At 45.3% G+C, this 21,126-nt stretch overlaps 1 protein-coding gene across 1 annotated transcript; it reads left to right on the top strand.

The window, feature by feature from the left end:
• Positions 1–243: 243 nt before the first annotated feature.
• Positions 244–7,038, top strand: LOC120645374. The gene is made up of 5 exons (XM_039922165.1): positions 244–1,661; positions 1,781–1,868; positions 1,942–2,119; positions 2,166–2,586; positions 7,011–7,038. Exons 1-5 carry the CDS (start codon positions 244–246, stop codon positions 7,036–7,038), a joined length of 2,133 nt encoding a protein of 710 aa, XP_039778099.1.
• The last annotated feature ends 14,088 nt before the right edge of the window (positions 7,039–21,126 follow it).

Raw genomic sequence — 21,126 nt, 5'->3', positions numbered from 1 at the left:
TGTTGTGACATTTTCTAGCCTAGTGAGAAGGAAATGAGCCACCCAGCTGACGGTGAAGCATAGCAAGATTTTGACTGAGTATATCCAGACTTTGCAAATGATCCAAGAAACATTAGACTTGGACTAGCTACTGATGGGTTTAGTCCTTTTTCAGAACAGAACTCAAGATACGGCATGTGGCCTGTATTGATTGTGCTATACAACCTTCCACCCTTGGCATGCATGCAAAAGTCAAACTTCATGATGGCGTTGCTTATTCCAGGACCTAAATCACTAGGAAAGGACTTTGATGTGTTTTTAGAGCCTCTTATAGAAGATTTGCTTGATCTTTGGAAAGGTGTGCCTACTTATGATGCCCTTACTGGCAAAACATTTAGCCTTCGTGCTGTAGTTCTTTGGTGCATCCATGATTACCCAGCTCTGAGTACTCTTTCAGGGCGTACCACAAAGGGCTATTTTGCATGTATCCATTGTGACAAGCACCCTCTTTCCTACGGGCTAAGGAGCAAGACTGGATATTTTGGGCACGTTCGATTCCTTCCAAAGGGACACCGTTTGCGGAGAAACAATGAGTATGTTGGACTTCATGAAAGTGATGACCCACTAGAGAAATTCACTATAGAAGAGCTGCTAGCTGAATTGCAGAAAGTTAGAGATGTTAGACCTGGGAAGCAACAAGAAACTGGGAAGAGGAAGCGTTCTAAAATGGAAGCGGGTCGTGTGCGAATTTGGAGCCGAATGGTTAGTTTATGGAAGTTGCCGTATTGGAAATTTTTGAAGCTGAGGCATAATCTTGATGTCATGCATATTGAGAAAAACATATGCGAGGCCCTCATTGGGACAATTCTGAACATACTTGGGAAGACAAAGGATATAGCTAAAGCAAGGCTTGATCTGAAAGATTTGGGAATTAAAAAGGAGCTGCAATTTAGAGATGATGGAGAATCATGTGAGATGCCCCATGCTCGGTACACCTTATCCACAAGAAATAAGAAGGCCTTTTGTGATTTTCTCCGGAAGGTGAAATTTCCAGATGGATTTGCTTCTAACATCTCAAGATGTGTAAATGCTGAGGGAACGAAGGTACAAGGGCTGAAAACACATGATTGTCACATTCTTTTGCAAAGAATCTTACCAGCTGCTATGAGAGGATTTTTGGACAATGATATTTATGAATCAATAGCGGAGTTAGGGAAGTTTTTCAGGGAACTATGCAGGAGAAAGCTTAACAAGGATGTATTGGTTGAAATGAAGAAAGAGATCCCTATAATTTTGATGAAGCTTGAGAAAATTTTCCCCCCGGCATTCTTTGATGTGATGATGCACCTTGCTGTCCATCTACCTGATGAGGCATTACTCCGAGGTCCTGTGCAATTTGGTTGGATGTACCTGATTGAAAGGAGGCTTTACACTTTGAAGTGCTATGTGAGGAATAGGGCTCGGCCAGAAGGTTCAATTGCCGAGGCATATGTTGCTAATGAATGCCTGACATTTTGCTCTAAGTACATGGATGATGTTGAAACAAGATTTAATCGAGAACCAAGGAATAAAGGGTTTTCTGATGAAGAGGCCTATGGTGTTGGTGTTTTTGGGCATGGAGTTCATTTTACTTCTGCAAATGAACTTGTATACGATGAAAATTCCTTTGAACAAATGGTGTGGTATGTGCTTAACAACTGCAGTCAAGTTGAGAAATATGTGAAGTAAGTTGTGTGGTTTGCCTTCTTTCTTTTTTTTGGCAACTTTGTAGTTGACAGATGCTAACTTCTTTTTTCTGCAGCATGTTCAGAGATGAATTAGAGACAACAGGGGTGCATAACGTTGAAAGAAAAATTCGGCTTGGCTTTCAGAATTGGTTCAGGAACCATGTAAGTTTACATTCGCATCTATTAGGCATTTTATTCTATAAAGATTCTGATTTGTGTGTGTTGCATGTGGCAGATCATGAGGTTGCGGGATACTCATCAAGAAGAGGTAGATGATGGTCTCTTTTCATTGGCATGCGGCCCTGATTTTAGAGTCAGAAAATACTCCTCGTGCATTGTGAATGGTGTGCGCTTTAACACTATTGACCGTGACAAGAATAAGAAAACACAAAACAGTGGAGTAATGACACAAGGTATGCACAATGGTCAATTCATTGATTTTTTTTGGAACCTTGAAAGAGATAATTCAGTTAGAGTATAATTTTGATGAGAGGACAGTAGTTTTGTTTAAATGTGAGTGGTTTAAACTGGATGGGAGGAGGACTGAACTTAATTATGATGGCTTCTTTAAAAGCATCAATGTTGGAAGTCTATGGTACAAGGACAATTCTTTAATATTGGCCACTCAAGCTAGGAAGGTCTTCTATTTGCCAGACACAAAACTGGGTGACAATTGGCAAGTTGTCCAGACATTCAACCATAGGCATCTATACAATGTAAGCGAAACCGAATCTGCACAATATAATGCTCCTGCATATCAAGAGGATGAATGTTGTGAGGATGAGCAAAGGCAAGAACCACTAATAGGCATTGCACCTGAGATGCCTTTGAATAGAGATGATGAACAAGGCCTTATTTTTGGGGTTGATGAAATTGCTCGGTTGGTGAAAGAATGTCTGTTGTCGACCGAAACCCACCGGCGAGCAACGACGGGCAACACGAAGAGCCGGGAGGTCGCTAGGGCGCTAGAGGCACTGCTCCCTCGTCGACGGCCCGCAATTTCCGTCACGCGCCCGGAGGAGGTGTCAAAACCGGGCGTGCCACCTGACCTATACCCGATTAGGAGGGTGTAGACGTGCTCCGAACAGTTTCCTGCATACAAAGACACGTGTAAACGTAAGTCCGAGCCGTGGTCGGCTCCCCGGGACGACTCTTGCATCGGCTTTGAAGAGCCGATCGAGTCCCGGTGTCAGACGGGATCTGATTGTATCCGGATATGATAAATAGAGCAAATTACTATAAAACTGCTTCAATCAAATCTAATTGATTTAACCCACGATGGTAACAGCTTCACTGCTAGATCGGAACATCCTACACGTGACTAGGCCTAGCGAACGTAACAAACAACTGAACCATAACCTAAAACAGAGGCCTAAGAACTAGCAAGAGCCGATTCCCGGAACAATCCCTATTAAGGCTAAGATAAAGCATCTACTACGCCACCGGATCATCTAATCCGTTTGCAAGGCCTAACCTAGCAGATATTATGCCAACTCTTAAGATAAGAGCAAACCACAACAGATCAGATCTACTAAACATGAAAGAAGCAGGGTGTTGTCCTTGTGCGACTAATTCTATGCGATAAGAACTAGCATGAGATTGGAAAGTGATTGCACAGAGACAACATGATATTCGTAGATGATAAGCAACGAAGCACAATGGATCTACTAAAAGCCATGCTACGAACATCATGATAACTAGTACTACTCGCCATCAAAAACGCTTCAGTACGAGTAATACCAAGGTAAAAGCAAGAACAATACTGCCCTGATCGCAAGAACCGATCAGGGCAGCATGGCACTTACTTGGATGAAACCCTAGGATTAGGGGTGGAGATGCGCCGTGAGTTGTTGTTTGCGGGTCGTGATGACGCTCCCTTTCATGAATAACAAAGGGTACATATTTATAGTCCGGAGACTTGGAAAACAATCTAAACTAATCTTGTCCCGATTGGACTCTATCTCTAATCTTAAACTAAATCTAAGGATACACTGCCAATGTGGCCCATATGCTCACGCAGGAGCCGATTTACAAGCCTTCTTTAGTCTTCTGCTTTAAGCCCATCTTGATTTTGGCCCATAGATTAACCCTGTTAATTTATTGCGATAACACATGCCCCCTGGTTTTGGCAATGATAGTTCCAAAACCAATCTGTCGCTTCATCTTCCCGTTAATGTTCATTAACCACATTGCAACCACCAAGGAAGACGCAACGTCTCTGCAACTGGCACCTCGTAGAACGTGAAAACTGCCGATCCAACTTCCACCTTTTCACTATTTAATCTCACCCGAATCGACTCTTCTCCACAGCAAAACTCCCTCTTCTTCCCAAAACCAGTAGCGCAGAAACCCCAATCCTTCACCACCAGCAATGGCGATTTCTTCTTCTTCCGGCTCCAACTCTTTTGGAGACTCCTCTTCTTCCTCCTCCTCTCCCCCTTCTTCTTCTTCCCTCTCGGCCTCCTCCATCGACTCTATCCCAGAGAGCCGAGAGCCGACCCCCGAGTGGGACCTGACAGCAGCCTATGAGGCACTGGCTCCTCTGCACTGGGATGCAGAGGAGTTCGATTTCGGGATCGCCTCCGAGGAGGACGAGCCCATGACTGAAGGAGAGGAAGACCTCTAGTTCCTCATCCAAGAGGAACTGGAGAACAGTGAAGATGACGCCTTCTCCTGGGAAGGAGCCGACACCTCCGAAGAGATCGGCTCTTCTTCCAGCGACGATACGGCGGCAGGGGGAAACCCCCATCAGTTCCTCAAGGCTCCCATGGAGGGGAGCGAAGAGGAAAGCAGCAACAGCACCGAGGACAACGGCAGCAGCAGCGGCGACGACGACGATGACGATGGTGGAGACGCACCATCGCGAAGCCCGAAGCGCCGTAGGTGTTCAGACACCTACGACTGGTAGATGTAGGCAGCATCGTAGGAATAGGATCATAAAGCCGAAGGATTAATTCCTTTTGTAAAATCGGCTTTTTCTGTAATGAATTTCCTTTTAATGAAATCAAGTTTCCCTTAATTCCATGTGCCTTCGTTTATTTTCCAAAAAGCCGATGGCAACGCATCAGGCTTCCATAAATATCCAAGAGCCGACGAAATTCAAACTAGAAGCAACCCGCAGAAGAATAACACTTCCAGTCTGAACCGAACTCGACGAACCCTCAAACTCGAGTGTAATTCGAAAACCAAGCTCTATAAATCCGAGCAAGAATTATCCAGGCAGCCGGAATTCGAACCAGAATCTCCAGCAATCAAACCCTAAGTCAACAGATCTGACCATGACAGATTCTACAGCTCAAACGACAAGCTCTGCAGTCCACAATGCGGCAATTCACGGCCTGAAGGTAATATACGGCCTAATCTTTCAGTTTTTCTTCAGCTTACCAAGTTTCTGAAACTGGAACTCTGAAACATGACATCATATGCATATTTCTGAACTTCTGAACTTCAGGTATCAGACATCCTTTTGCCGGATCCTTCTAATCCAAAATCTTTCTGTCTTGGCCCACAAACCCATGAAACCCCCACAGATTTGATCTCTTGTGAAGCAAATAGGATTCCTTTTGTGAGTCAAAACATCGATTTGAACCTCTGGGCCGACAGCTTAAGAGCCTGGCCTAATCCACCTGAGAGCTGGATAACATGGTACAACAGAGTAGCAAAAGCTCATATGCCCTTGTGGCAAGATTTAAACATAGCCGATGCACTTAGCTTATCACTGTCACCCCTTGACAAAGATGAAAATCTTCTGAAAACCATCAGCTATTTCTGGTCTGATGCTCTGAATTGTTTCCTTTTTGGTCATGGATCCATGACTCCCACTCTGCTAGATGTTGTCATGATCATCGGACTAGACATTAACTCCCCCAATCCTGCTGCTCACAAAATGGCAGAAGTTCCCTTCAAGCTTTCTTCCAAAGCCAACTGCACAAATTGGGGTACTTACATGAATCAGCACATGAAAACAAAAGGTACAGTGACTGAGAAGGAACACACAGCCTTCTTAAATCTTTGGCTAGAGCACTTCATCTTCTGTGGCCCTTCCTTAGCTCCAACCAAGAACTATCTCCCTTTGGCCTACCACCTGGCCCATGGTAATCACACCGGCCTAGGCAAACTCTTTCTTGGAGAAACATACAGATATCTCCATTTAATGACATCTAACTTGCTCAACCACAAGAAACTGAGAACTGGAGGCCCTTGGTGGTTTATTCAGTTATGGGCACAACTGTATTTTCAACACCATATCCCAAACTTCCAAAGCCTGACCAAGAACTCTTTCCCTGATGAAAGCGGCAAACTAATTAGATGCACTAGCTACGGCCAAGCTTTGTTTAGTCTCCCTGGCAGTAAACTGAATTCGACAGATGCAGCAAACTGGTTCAGAGTCTTCTACAAAGGAGTAGATAATCCCCTCTACTTCCCTTTTACCTAATCTGAATACTTTGAGAACCCATCTGCCTTCAGATTAGATAATTTTGCCGATGACGACAGCACTCGGCATCTATATTCTCTAATGATTCGACCTAGCTTCCTTCCTGTTGGCATCAGCACTTCTAACAGAATTATCAAGCCAGGCTATGAATCTTACCAGCCAGTCATAGCAGCTCGGCAATTTGGCCTAGGACAGGTCCCTCCCCACTTCCATATTTACCACTTGGTGGAGAGCAGAGCCGATCTGCCTGATGGTCTCACCAGCTCGAGATGCTACAGCATGTTTGACAACCTCCACATTTCAATACCAGCCGATTTGTCTTTCACCTCCTCATCAATCGGCTTTGATACTTGGTGGAAGATGTGGACAACACATGTCTTCAGAAAAGCTCTAGGCCCTCAACTGCAGCAAATTGATCCTGAATACGTAATCCCCGAGGAAGAGGTACTGATTTTATGCATCCATCCTTTTAAATCCTCTACTCCTTTCTCTTGGCCTAACCTGCTCATCCTGTCAGCAGCAACAAGATGGTTCAGAACCCATGACCAGCACTGGGGAGCCATTTCACTTTCTTCTAACTGCTCCTGATGTACTTTTCTGCAAAGGATCACCACCAATGAAGAAAGTGATAATGTCTGTTCAGCCAGACTTATTCCAGTCGGCTTCCAAGCGAAGACAAGCCTCTGCAGTAGTTGCCCCCCGAGTCTTAACCAAGAAAAGGAAGATGATCACAAGGCGAGTGATCAAGAAACTAGCACCAGCTTCCCCAAGTCCATCAGAGTCCACCACCAACCAGGTAACTCATCTTTCAAAACCTTTTTCTTTGTTTGAATCATATACACTCTGTTTGACTATAATTCTATTTCCAGGATGCAGCTGAAGAAACCTCCAATGTAGAAGGCCTGAATCAACACGAGATGGTTGCAACTCCTGATGCACTGATGGATACAAACGAAGAACAAGCTGATACAGTCGATGCTCTTGATGCTAACACCAGCTCTGATAGGACGATTGCTCCCGAACCGACCAACACTTCTTCTCCAGAACAGGTGACATTACAAAACCAATTCTGAACCAGCCGATAACTTCATAAATGCATATTGTTCTAACTCCAGAGATGTCCATAGAGCTTTGACATTTCAGGTTTACTTTCCTTCGACTCAGCATCAATGGGTCTGATTGTCCCTGGAACAGAAGCATTATCTCTGCAGCAATCGGCTAACTTGACACATCAGCTTCAACTCATCAGGGATCTTCTATCCGCTCCAATCACCGCTCTGGTTGATGGTTCCAGCAAAATAAAGAACATCTTCGAGCAAATAGAACCCCAACTCCCAGAGCCATTGCAAATCAAGCTCTGGTCAGCCAGCAACCTCCCATTCTTTCGGATAGAAGTCAGTAAAGCACAACAAAGGATGGAAGCACGTCGCTCCCAAACTTCTCTGAAAGCTGACATTACCCAAAAGTGTAAGGCCCTCAACCAGAAGAAGGCAACTCTAGATACCAAAGCTGACGTGTCTGCCAACATGAACCGACTCAACCTTCTGAAGAAAGAACTGGCAGAACTCGAAGAAAAGGTCCGCAGCACCAAAGAACTCATCCAGGCTGAAGAAATCTCCATTGCAAACTCCAAACAAGAAACCCAGGAAATATCCAAGCAGATACAAGCAGAGTTTGCAGAGATCAGCACCTTGAGTCGGCAGATAGTTACAGGCGATGACAAGGATGACGAAGCGATTGTAGCACGAGCAGATGCCGTCCGTACTGAAGCCATCCATGCCATAGAAGAGTTCCTGAACCAGTAGATAGGCTCAAGATAGAATTAGTACTGCCTATTAACTTTGAGACTTGCAACTGTTCTTTTAAAAACATCTTAAGTCGATGGTCGCACATCGGCTATTCGCTTTTCATATATTTCACTAGCCAACTCAAAGTGTTGGCCTGTCATGATGATTTTTTTTTACTGGCCAACTCAACGTGTTGGCCTTTCATGACTCTTTTTTTTTTGCGCGGCCAACTCAACGTGTTGGCCTATTACACTGCAGCCAGATGGATCTCATCGGCTTTTCGTTACTCGCCTTCCCACATGCTCGGGAAATACTTCTTGAGATGCTGACCGTTGACAGCAACGGCAAACTTGACGCCATCCATTTCCTCGAGCATGTATGCGTTCCCAGGTAAAACCTGATCAACCTTATACGGCCCATGCCAAGTTGGAGACCATTTACCAAACTTTTTGTCTTTAGTTCCCAATGGCAATACCGCCTCCCAAACCAAATCTCCAACTCGGAAATCTTTAGGCTTGACCTTCTTGTTGTATGCACGGGCAACTTTAGCTTTGTTCTCTTTGATTTTTTCCAGTGACCAAAGCCTTAGCTCTGTCAGGTCCTCCACATTATCGTTCATCAAGGCTGCATACTGTTCAGCAGATAGATCATTCTGAAACTCAACACGCCTTGATCCAGCCGTGTTGGCCCATGGTAGCACAGCATCCTGGCCGTAGACTAGATGGTACGGCGACGTCTTGGTGGACCCATGACACGAAATATGATATGCCCACAAAGCTTCTGATAACACCTCATGCCAACGCCTAGGGTATTCATCAATCTTTCTCTTTATGAGCTTGATAAGGCTCTGGTTGGATGCCTCAGCTTGTCCATTAGCTTGGGCATAATACGGAGATGATCTGATCAGCTTAATCCCCATGTCATCGGCAAACTTTCTGAATTCCTCTGATATAAAGACCGATCCTCCATCGGTCGTAATGGTCTGAGGGATCCCAAATCTATGAATGATGTGTTCTTTGACAAAGCTGATCACATCTCTCGATGCTACTGTCCTCATGGGCACTGCCTCTACCCACTTTGTGAAATAATCTGTGGCAGCTAAGACCCATTGGTGACCCTTGCTAGACGACGGGTTGATCTGTCCAATCATGTCCATGCCCCATCCTCTGAATGGCCAGGGTTTGATGATAGGATTCATCACTGATGCTGGCACTATCTGAATTTTACCGAACCTCTGACATGCTTGACATCCCTTGTAATATTTGAAACAATCTTCAAGCATAGTGGGCCAGTAATAACCCGATCGCCTAATCAGCCATTTCATCTTATGAGCCGATTGGTGAGTACCGCAGGCTCCTTCACGTACCTCATGCAAGAGCTGATTTAACTCTGACGTGTGACACCTCAGGTGTCAATACTTTTAAATCCAATCAATACACCTTAGTTAAAGTTAAAAGAAAATTTGGGAAAATAATTCAAGAGAAGGGTTCAAATAAAAGACCAGTTATTGCATAAGAAATGAAAGGAGAAAGAAAAAGGGTGAAAAGCTATTCAAAAGTTAATTCAAAAATATGCACAAAAATTTAGTTGGCTCATGGGAGGTGTTTCAATTGACATGTGCTCAATTGAACTTCAGCAAAAATCAATTCAAAAACTGAATAAAACTAAAGTCCTTTTGTGCAAATATGCAAATGTACCAATAGTTCAAAATGTGAGTTTCAAATGAAAATTTGCATAACACAAAAGTTGTAGATCTTGAAAAGTTATGCAAAAGTGGTATTCAACACTTTTCCATTTGAGCCCTCCAATTAGGAGATAATTTTTGTTTACCGAGAGGTCCCTGGAAATTTCAGAAATCGGAAAAGAGCCCCCATCTCCATCTCTCTCTCCCGGCTGGCTCTGTTTCGCCCGCCGCCCGCCGTACGCCGCCGGTGGACTTCATCCACCGCGCGCCCGCGGCCAAATGGACCCAGGGAGTCTCTCAGCGCCACCTGGCCCGCCCCTTGGCATCTCCTCGCGCGCACACGCGTCCCAGGCCGCTCCCCGTGCCGCCACGACACCCTCCGCCATGCGCCGCGCCGCTGTCGCTCCGCCCGCTCGCCGTCATGCGCCCCTGACCCAATTCGACCTCCCCCAGTCGCTGCACCCCTCGCCTAGGAGCTCTTTGGCCTATAAAGACCCCCAGAACCCCACAGTCGCGCCCCTTCTTCCCCTTCTTCCTCCTCCCGCCGCTCCGCCATGGCCGCCGAGATCCAGCTCGCGCGGGCCGGCTAGCCGAGCCCCACATTGCCCCCTCCGACCACCGCAGCAGCTTCGCCACCTCCCAGTTAAGCTCCACGCGCGCGGAATCGAATCCAAACCCCCTCCCGAAGCCGTTCCCCTTTTGCGCCGCCGCCGGCGAGCTCAGGCTCACCGCGGACCGGCCGGCTCCGGGGAAGACCGAGCCCGATAGCTACCCCAGAAGCATCCACGAGCTCACGCGGTGCTCGTGCGTGCCCTGTTCCGCTACCCCGAGCCCTCCTTCACCTCCAGCGCCGGCGAACCGAACAACCGACCCGCCATCAACGCCGACGAGCTCGAACCTGTGCTCCAAACGCTCGAACGACGACCAGGGTAGGTGTTCCTCGATCCTTTCTCCCCCACGCGCCTCCCCGTGGTAGCCCCGGTAAGCCCTGCACCGCAGAACACCACCGGCAAGATGCCACGGCGGAGAAGGCCGGCGAAGGACCCGGTTGTAATTTCTTTTTTTCGTTCAAGGGTGTCTCTGCAAGTTTTACAGTGTATACCAGTGAACTTCTAAAATGCGAAACAAATCACAGAAAAATCAGAAAAATGCAAAATCAACTGATCTGGAATCCTTGTAACAAAATCTACAAATTTTGTAACATTCACATTTGCAGAAACTCAACCGAATTTAATCTAGGGAAAAGAATAAGAAAACCACCTTATGCATGTTCATGAAGTTCTACCCATCAAATGACCTTGATTTTTGGATATGTTATCACTAATGGAATGCTAAGATCACAGTAAAACGATGACACCAACCCAAAACAGTTATCATGTTAGAACAATCAAGATTCTCTAATCTGTTGTTAGCTTTTTCGAATTAATTAAGGGAAATATACACATGAACTTGCTCTGAAAATTTTACTACAGACTTGTGCCACTGAATCCCTGCAAATCTCTAAATTTCAAATTTATTAGAGTTCGTGTGCTATATACCATGATTTATGCTAGTTTAATCAACTTAATTCCTCATATATAGTTCTTATGCTCAGAAAAATCTATATTTATTTCTGGAGTCTCCTTTTAGCTCTATGTTCCTGTATAAAAATTTTGAGCTGCAGTTACGGAGTTTTGCTTTGTTGAATAATCATGCTTAGCATCTTAGGGCTAGATTTACTATTTTTGTTCTGAGTAATCTACAATGTTTCTGATCTTTATTTTTGGGCATGATCTTGTTTAGAGTATGTTCTACCTGTGATAAAAAGTTCAGATGCAATACTGGTCAAATGCATCTTGAGAAATTTATGCAAACTCATGTTAAGTTAACTGAATAACTAATTTATCATAGTGAGTTAAGTCTTGAAAAATTTTATGTAGTATGTTTAACTCAGGACTAGTCTCTGGTAAAAATTTGAGAACCAAATCCTTAGTAAAACTTTCTGTAGAATTAATCTTTGTTAATGGCTTGCTGTTTTTATTCTTTTTATCACCTCTGCTGTATAAGTGTATAAAATCTGGAAAAATTTCAGTGCTTAGTATATCCTATGAAGTTGCTCCCATAAACTTTGCAGCACCAGAACCCAAGTTGAACATTCTGTACAAAAAGATGAAGCAACTAGAGTAATCCATTTGCATGAATAGTTATAGTTTTTGCTCTATGGTAGATGCTGAAATTTATACCATGAATGTTCAAGTTTGGATCTGAGTTACTTTAGTGTTTCATCACTAGCACTTTAGTAGTTGTGTTGTTAAGAAAGAATGAAAGCATGCTATGTGTGAAATTAAAAATGAAAACCCAAAACCCCACTCATTCCTGAAGAAACGTAGTTAGGTTTACTACTCTATAAATGACTGCCCATGAAATAAACTGTTGAAATCATCACTTAAGTATCTTTTGTTGGACTACAACTTTATCGTGAAGGAAAGGAATTGTATCCCTGAATAACTCAAAATCTTGCATTGCATATAGAAACGGTTAACCTCGCGGACGGAGACTACGAACTGGTGCCCGCGGACTCTCGTGCGGAGCAGGAGGTTAATCTGAACTGTACTAACTTGTCTCAAGACCTGGGCCAAGCCCCAGAAGCTTTTCTGCCAGACAGTGCCCAAGAAGGCAAGCCCCGGAGCATAATCCCACTAATTTTTCCAAATTATCATTCTGCTATCTATTTATCTATGTATGGTAATAGTTGGTTTTCTGCATTAAGTTTCTAGGCGTTGATCGAAAACCTTAGATGCATGATCCATAGAAACCTATGTTTGATACCGGATCTCTCTATCGACTAGTTGCCATGCTAAATAGGTACGGTAGAAGTCGAGTGGTTTCCTGCCTCTCGCGAGCAAATAGGAATTGTAATGACTTTAATTCCTGTTGAAATGTAAGGACAACGGGCGGGGTTGTGTAGTTGTGATACCCCGCTGGTGTAGTCAAAAATGGCTAAGGTCGAGGTGTGTGGCTCATTTCGTTAAGCGTTTGAAAGTACTAGCCACATACCGAGAAATATGGTAATCGGTAAGCTTAAGTACCTGATTGGACCGGCGAGTGGAACGATCTCGCACCCTCCTGGTAGAAGTAGGGTTTATTTTTATGTCGCGACGTACGGGTGCAGAGTGGTCGGACTCTGTAGTTGGGGAGGGTGTTCCGGATCCACGGACTGGAAAGAAAGGGGAAAAGTAGCGTGGGCGGGAGCGAAGTCAATCCCCATGCGTGTGGTCTAGGTTCCCCTGGCCAGGTTGAAATTCGATTCAGAATCGTCCGCCTCTCACGGCATGAGATTGCTTAATGCTTTCGGTCACATAGAGTAACAAGTGGAATATGATGATGATAATACTGCTGGTTGATTAAATGGTTGCTCTACCATGTTTGTGTAGAGTTAGTTGCAAATTTAGAATGGTTAATTCCACTAGAATCTGGCTAAGTGAAACCTGAAAGTAAGGATCAACATTTAGCGGCATTTTTGGCAAACAAACCCCACCAACCAAAAAAGCCTTGCATGTCTAGTTATCGGACTATGTTATATCCGGAGACGGGTCAGTCTTGCTGAGTATTAGTATACTCAGCCTTGCTTGTGGCACTGTTTTTCAGGTACTAACTTTGAAGATCTGTTTGCGAGTCTTACTTGGCCTTGTACTCTGCCTCCGGGTTGGTCTGTTGAGTGGGATGGCCCTTCAGCTGGTGCTAATCACCCTCCCGCTGAGTGACGCATTCGTACGGGCTTTACCGATGCGTCACGTTATCTCGCTAGTTATCTTTGCTGCTTCCGTTGAACATGAAACTTGAATAATTGAGTAGTTGGAACTCCGTGGTACTTTGTTACTCTGAACTTGGTTTGTAATAAATTTCCTTTCCGCTGCAATCACTCTGAGATGTATGCAATGTTCCGTGTTGTAATCTCTGGGCTCACCTTCGTGTGAGTGTTGTCTGCTGATCCGGGAATAGCGTGGCTTTTATCGAGGCTTCACTCGAGGAACTACCGGTGAGTGCCAATTTGGGTCAGAGTTGCTTAGCAACAAAGATCAGTGCACCCGGGGCCCAGTAGTTTTGGGTGGTTCCGCCACAGCTGGCATCAGAGCGCGCAGACAGCCTACCAGGGATGGCAACCTCGGTTTTCACAACAACAACTTAAAACTTGACTTCAAAGCTACTAAAGTTTTTGAAAGAGTTTAGGGTCTCCAAGGACAAGTCTAGGACGTAAAGCCCTAGGGAATCTTATGGGTATAATCAGGTGGCTTATTTTGTATGGCTAACTTCCAGCACATTACCTTTCAGTATCTAAATTCTGTAATTTAAATTCTGCAACTACGTCGTCGCCACGAAGGTATGCTTACTCAGTCAGCTGAGGGAGTCTGACCTTCCTGTCGGTGATGCGAGCCGAACGCTGGAGCTCAAGCAGTGGCCTACTTGAGCTGCTGCCCATATACCAACTTCGGTTGAGTATATGGGGAATAATGGTTCGAAATTGGAATTCAATTCCCCGTCAAAGACGGTACTCAGTCAATACGTTGTTTCGATAACGTATGCTTAACGTTGTCCATATGGCGGTAATGGTATGGATGCCGATTCTATAGTGATCGGTAATGTATGGGGACGCTTTCGTGAGTGCTGGCACGAAAGGTTCATTTTATATACTGTCAATCTTCTGCAGGTACGCTAACTCGAAATCGAATTATAGGCTATCTAGCTATATCGAGTAGCTATATAGTGAGAGACGTAATATGTATGCCACCAAAGTCATTGCGTAAGACCAAGGTTACTTGGCAATTTTTCCTGGGTGAGGACGTATAGGTTCTGCATTCATTCTCAAAAAGATTAGCAAATAAATCTCTGGGGAAATCGCAAGCAAATCAGTTAAAACACTATCCTAGGGAGTATCCAGAAAGTCTGCAACCTGGTTTCCACGAATTTTAACCTTCTGTTAAGTTACTCAAATCGACTTGGGGTAGTAAGACTAAATGGTGTTTCCTAAGTTATCCAGTTGCTGTAAAAATTTGAAAATTTTTGAAGCCTTCTAGCATGGTCTTTGTATTTTTGGATCAACCCGGTGTAAAACTGTTAACTCTGAACAGTCTATACAACTGAAATTTTTCGACCTTTATAAGTTGTTCAAACTAAAAATCGTTCAACATGAAAGTTGTAGACAACTAAGTGATGAGCTTACTATAAAAATTTGAAAAAATTTTGACGTCTGGGTTGAGAGTTATAGTCAAAATACACCCTCTCTGGACACTCAGTTTTCCTGGTTGACGTCACTTCGAATACCTGAGCATATCACCCCCATGGAGTCCGAATTGATCTTAGTGGTGACTAGATGAATTGCTCCTTAATATCAGAGGGATCTTGTGTAACTTTTTGAGAATTTTTGAAGCAAGTTCTCTACAGTTTTGGCCATTTCTTTCACTGTTCCAGAGTTAGTAGTTCTTGTTACCATCAGCTGATCCATCGGTCTTTTGTTGGGACAGATGGAAGAGCTGCTGGTCGTTGACGCGCAGGGGCACGTGCACTCCGCTTGCCTGCACTGGGACGGGTTTCCCCGCCGTCTTTGGGAGCTTTTGAGTGCAGCCGGTTACCTCCAGCCACCGGTTTACGATGGCCACGAGTTTGTGGAGGACGGAGTTCGTCGCTGCAGTGTGACGATGGTGATCCCGCAGCACCCGCTCAACGGGTGGGAGCCGATCGTGACTCAGATGGTCGGTCACTACCTGCTGGACACCTGGGAGCTTACCGCCATGAGGGCGATGACCACCTTTTGCTCTTTGCGCCCTCTGGAGGTGGTTCTGACCGCGTTCGGGTTGTTCCCTGCACCTGACCCGGCAGACCCGCTTTGGCTCGACCGGATGGCACACGTGGACGTGGTCGCTACCCTTGACCCGGTTGGGGCCCTTCGGACGACAGCAAGGTGCTTGGACGGTCTCTACAGACTTCACACTTACCAGGGTTACGCCGTCGCTCAGTTGGTGGACCACGCTCAGGCCCTGCACCTGGCGGTCCAGCTGAGAGATGGGCAGCTTCAGGAGGCTAGTACCGAGCTCGAGAGCAGGGCTACTCTTATCGCCCAGCTCCACGGCCAGGTTCACGAGCTTCAGGACACTGTGTCGGATCGTGACGCTACGATCAACTTCCTGGAGGACCAGTTTCACGACCTGCAGCTTGAGATGGACGAGGCCCAGGGGCAGCTCCACGCGATACAGCACGCGCAGGATGCCCTTCACGCACCTCCCGACGAGATGCAGGTGGACGAGGAGGACGAGCCCCAGGAGATAGAGGGCGTTTCAGAGATGGACTCTGAGGACCAGGCGCCGCAGCCCGCACCGGTTGAGGTTCACACTCCCGTGGCGAGTGAGGCATCGGTCAACATGTAGACCGAGGCACTGTTTCTTAGCTTTTGTAGACTCCTCTTAGTGTAGCCTACTTTTGGATCATGGCTACTAGGCTAACTTAGAGTTGAGTAACCCCCTTTAGTCCTGATGTTAGGAGAGATCAAGTAGAAATGAGAGAACGATGGATGTAATGAACCCTAATGCTACTAGTGTTAATTATCAGTGATCTGTGAAAAGCTGAAGGCAGCAGCTAGTTCGAATTTTTATCCTCTTTTCCTTTCGGATTTAGCTCCTAAGTTGAATACCAAAGTTGTTCCAAATTTCATCGGGAATATGCTCGCAAAATTTCAGCCCAAACGGATTAGTATCGCAGGAGATAATCGCAAATTACAGAAGCTCTGTTTTCTGTGAAACAGAAAAACCAGAGGAGGGGTAAATGAATTTTTCGACTAACCTACTCTGGAAATATGATTTTGTGATGACTACCAAAGTTGTAGATCATGAAATTATATATCTCCTGTAAAAATTTCAAGTTTATGTCATGTACAGAACTCCAGTTATGAGCGTTTTTGTATCACCGGTTTTCTGCACGACGTGATTTAAGCAATTCTGAATATTTACATGTCATCTTGAGTTGAAATTCCCATTTGAGATGGTGATAATGATGGATCTAATGCAAAAGTACTCACATTTCAGATGGTGGGATCGACTCGAGGCACCCCTAGTGGTTTTGGAGCCGGGGGGAATGGCGATCCACCTCTACCTCCTCCACCAGTGGGTATCGCTGAGGTTCTTGCCGCCCAGACGGAAATTTTGCGGCAGCTGGTTCAAGCTCAGCAACAACCGCGGGGTGGGCATCATGCTCATCACGCACAAGAGGCGAGCTACCAACATTTCCTCAGCACTCAGCCTCCGCTGTTCAATAAAGCGGATGAGCCTCTGGACGCGGACGCTTGGATTCGCACGATCGAGTCCAAGTTTTCTCTATTGACTACTCCTTGTTCCGAAGCGAACAAGACTCGCTATGCCGCGCAGCAGCTTCGCGGATCAGCTCGTATGTGGTGGGATCATTACCACGGGATGCTACCGGCTGATCATGTGGTGAATTGGAATGAATTCAAATTGGCTTTTCGAGATCATCATATTCCAGCTGGACTTCTTGACCGTAAGCTCAACGAGTTTTTGGCCTTGACTCAGAGCACTCGTACTGTGGTGCAGTATGCCCAAGTATTCCATCAATTGTGTCAATATGCTGGACATCACGCGGATACCGACTGCTAAGAAGCGTGAACGCTTCCGTCGAGGCCTTTGTACCAAGTTACAAGAAAGGCTAAATCTTATCCGTGCGGACACTTTCAATGAGTTGGTGAATATGGCTATATCTCAGGAGGATCTGATTTCTGCACACCGCGCTGAAAAGAAGCGCAAGGTACATGCTGGACCCTCGAGTGCCTCTGCACCGAGGTATCGTATTGTGCAAAATAACCCACCCGCATCCTCTCAGAAGGCCCCTCAGCCAGGGCGTTGGATTATTCGGCCTCCTCAACAGCAGCAGCAGACTCGATTCGGGCTTCCCCAGCAAGCTCGATTTGCACCTCAGCAGCAGCAGAACGGCCCTAGGCCGAATGCTCAGCCAGCCGCTCGCCCGGATAACAATAACCGTTGTTTTAGATGCGGGAGTCCGGATCACTTTGCCAAGATGTGCCCCCAGGCGGGACAATCTCAAGGGCAGGCTTCTCGCAGAAATGATCAGAACAAGGGCAAGAGGCAAACCATTCAAGTCAGGCAGGGCCGACTTAACTTCACCAACCTTGCTGAACTACCCGAGGGAGCACCAATCATGTCGGCTACATTCTCTATAAACCAACACCCCACAGTTATCTTATTCGATTCTGGTGCCTCTCATAGCTTCATTAGTTCTAAATTCGGAGCAAGGGTTGGGTTAGATTTCTGTCACACGAAAGGTTCATTCATGATATCTACTCCGGGTGGTAAGGTCACATCAAACCAAATCGTTCATAATGCGCCACTTAGTTTGGGTAGTAAAACCATTCCTACCACCTTGATATTGTTGCCACTAGAAGGTATGGACATTATTCTAGGAATGGATTGGATGAAAAGACATGGGGTAATGTTAGATATCTCTTCCCGAGCCGTTGAATTAAATTCTCCAACTCATGGTCATTCGGTTCTATATTTACCTCATCACCAATGCAACAACTCTTGTGCCTATGCCATGAAAGATATTCGTCTCGAAGATATTCCGGTAGTCCGTGAATATGCAGATGTGTTTCCGAATGATTTACCTGGTATGCCTCCAGACCGGGATATCGAATTTGTCATTGAACTTCAGCCTGGTACAGCCCCTATTTCAAAAAGGCCGTATCGAATGCCGCCTAAAGAATTAGCCGAACTAAAAATCCAGCTGCAAGAACTTCTAGACAAGGGTTTTATTCGCCCAAGTGCTTCACCTTGGGGTTGTCCAGCATTGTTCGTAAAGAAGAAGGATGATAGTCTGAGGTTGTGTGTTGATTACCGGCCTCTCAATGCGGTGACCATCAAAAATAAATATCCACTTCCCCGCATTGATGTACTGTTTGACCAGTTGGCTAGGGCAAAGATCTTCTCCAAGATTGATCTCCGTTCGGGGTATCATCAAATTAAAATCCGGCCTTGCGATATTCCCAAGACCGCCTTCTCAACCCGATATGGTCTCTATGAATATTTGGTTATGTCTTTCGGTCTCACCAATGCTCCGGCTTATTTTATGTATCTCATGAACTCGGTATTTATGCCGGAACTTGACAAGTTTGTCGTGGTCTTTATTGACGACATTCTGATCTATTCCAAAGATGAGGCAGAACATGAGCAACATCTGCGCATTGTTCTTCAACGTCTCAGAGATCATAAGCTGTACGCAAAATTCTCCAAGTGTGAATTCTGGCTGGACACAGTCAAATTTCTGGGTCACACTATATCTAGTGAAGGCATTTCAGTTGATCCCAGCAAAGTACAAGAAGTAATGGACTGGAAACCTCCTACTTCAGTTCATCAGATCCGCAGTTTTCTCGGCTTGGCGGGGTATTACCGCAGATTTATTCCGGACTTCTCCAGAATTGCTAAGCCCATGACAGAACTACTAAGAAAAGATGTCAAGTTTAAATGGAACACGAAGTGTGATGAAGCATTCCATACATTGAGAGCACATCTAACCACTGCACCAGTCTTGGCTCAACCTGACAACAATAAACCATACGACGTTTATTGTGATGCTTCAGGCACTGGTCTTGGTTGTGTTCTAATGCAAGACAATCGGGTGATAGCTTATGCTTCCCGAGCTCTTCGGCCCCACGAGCTAAATTATCCCACTCATGATCTGGAACTAGCCGCCGTTATTCATGCTCTCAAGCTTTGGAGACACTATCTTATGGGCACTCATTGCAATATCTATACCGACCATAAGAGTCTCAAATACATTTTCACTCAAAGTGAGCTGAATATGAGGCAACGAAGATGGCTGGAATTAATCAAAGATTATGATCTGGAGGTTCATTATCATCCGGGCAAGGCAAATGTGGTAGCCGATGCGCTCAGTCGCAAGGTTCACTGCAATTGCCTTTCAATGGAGTCATATAATGACACATTGTGTGCTGAAATGCAAAGGCTGAAATTAGAAATTATTCCTCAAGGCTCTTTGAATCATATTTCGGTGGAACCGACACTCTATGACCAGGTCATCATGGCACAATTACACGACAAAAGTGTTCGTATCATCAAGCAGCAAGTAGTAGAAGGTGAAAATAAATATAAGTGTTTCCGAGTGGACCATAAAGGAATTTTGTGGTTCGAGGATCGCCTAGTCGTTCCCAAGAATCCTGACCTGCGGAAACAAATCCTGGACGAAGCACATCTCTCTAAATTTTCTATTCATCCGGGTAGCACCAAGATGTACCAAGATCTCAGACAAAATTTTTGGTGGACTCGCATGAAGAGAGAGATTGCCAAATATGTCGCAGAATGTGACACCTGCCAGAGAGTGAAAGCTAGTCACTTGAAAGTTGCTGGAACTCTCCAACCTCTACCAATTCCATCTTGGAAATGGGAAGATATCAGCATGGATTTCATTGTGGGCTTACCGAATACTCCTCAACACCATGATTCCATTTGGGTCATTGTTGATAGGCTCACAAAGACTGCTCATTTTATTCCAGTGCATACTGAATATCGAGCCAAGAAATATGCTGAGATCTATATGGATCGGATTGTCTGTCTACACGGTATTCCCAAAACAATTATATCGGATTGTGGTCCTCAGTTTGTGGCAAGGTTTTGGGAGCAACTCCAAGAGGCTCTCGGAACTAAATTAATTCGAAGCTCAGCTTACCATCCACAGACTGACGGACAGACCGAAAGGGTTAATCAAATTCTTGAAGATATGCTTCAAGCATGTGTCATCCACTATGACAAGAACTGGGACAAATGTTTATCCTTGGCGGAGTTTTCTTATAACAACAGCTATCAGGCCAGTCTGAAAATGGCACCCTTCGAGGCCTTGTATGGTCGACGGTGTCGAACTCCTTTGAGTTGGTCTCAGACTGGGGAACGTCAAATATTTGGACCCGAATTAGTGGTCGAGGCTGAGGAGAAAGTCAAAATAGTACAAGCTAATCTCCGAGCAGCTCAGTCTCGGCAAAAGAGTTATTTCGATAAAAGAAGGGATCCTTTGAAGTTCATGGTTGGTAACCACGTCTATTTACGAGTGTCTCCAACTCGAGGTGTTCAACGTTTCGGAGTCAAGGGTAAGCTCGCACCTCGCTATGTCGGGCCATATGAAATCATTGAAGAATGTGGACCCGTGGCTTATCGTTTGCGACTTCCTTCACGACTTGCCGCCATCCATAATGTTTTCCACATATCCCAACTCAAGAAATGTGTTCGAGTTCCTACGGAAATCATTGATCAACAGGAAATTTTAGTGGAGCCCGATCTCTCATATACCGAATATCCACTCAAAATTCTGGATCAAAAAGAGAGGGGTACTCGTCGAAAGGTGGTAAAAATGTATAAAATTCAGTGGTCTCATCACACTGAGGAAGAAGCCACCTGGGAGACGGAGGATTATCTTAATCGACATTATCCGGGTTTCCTTAGCTCT

The sequence above is a fragment of the Panicum virgatum genome, chromosome 8K (assembly GCF_016808335.1).
Source record: "Panicum virgatum strain AP13 chromosome 8K, P.virgatum_v5, whole genome shotgun sequence".
NCBI lineage: Eukaryota > Viridiplantae > Streptophyta > Magnoliopsida > Poales > Poaceae > Panicum > Panicum virgatum.
The sequence above is the reverse complement of the archived record's forward strand: the minus strand, read 5'-3'. Positions and strand labels throughout refer to the sequence as shown.

Excerpts from the sequence above, each read along its gene's own strand:
- LOC120645374 (XM_039922165.1), top strand. The coding sequence starts at position 244 with ATGGCGTTGCTTATTCCAGGACCTAAATCACTAGGAAAGGACTTTGAT. Across the intron at positions 1,662-1,780 it reads TCCTTTGAACAAATGGTGTG|CATGTTCAGAGATGAATTAG; the intron begins GTATGTGCTTAA and ends TTTTTTCTGCAG. Across the intron at positions 2,587-7,010 it reads GGGGTTGATGAAATTGCTCG|GATGCAGCTGAAGAAACCTC; the intron begins GTTGGTGAAAGA and ends TTCTATTTCCAG.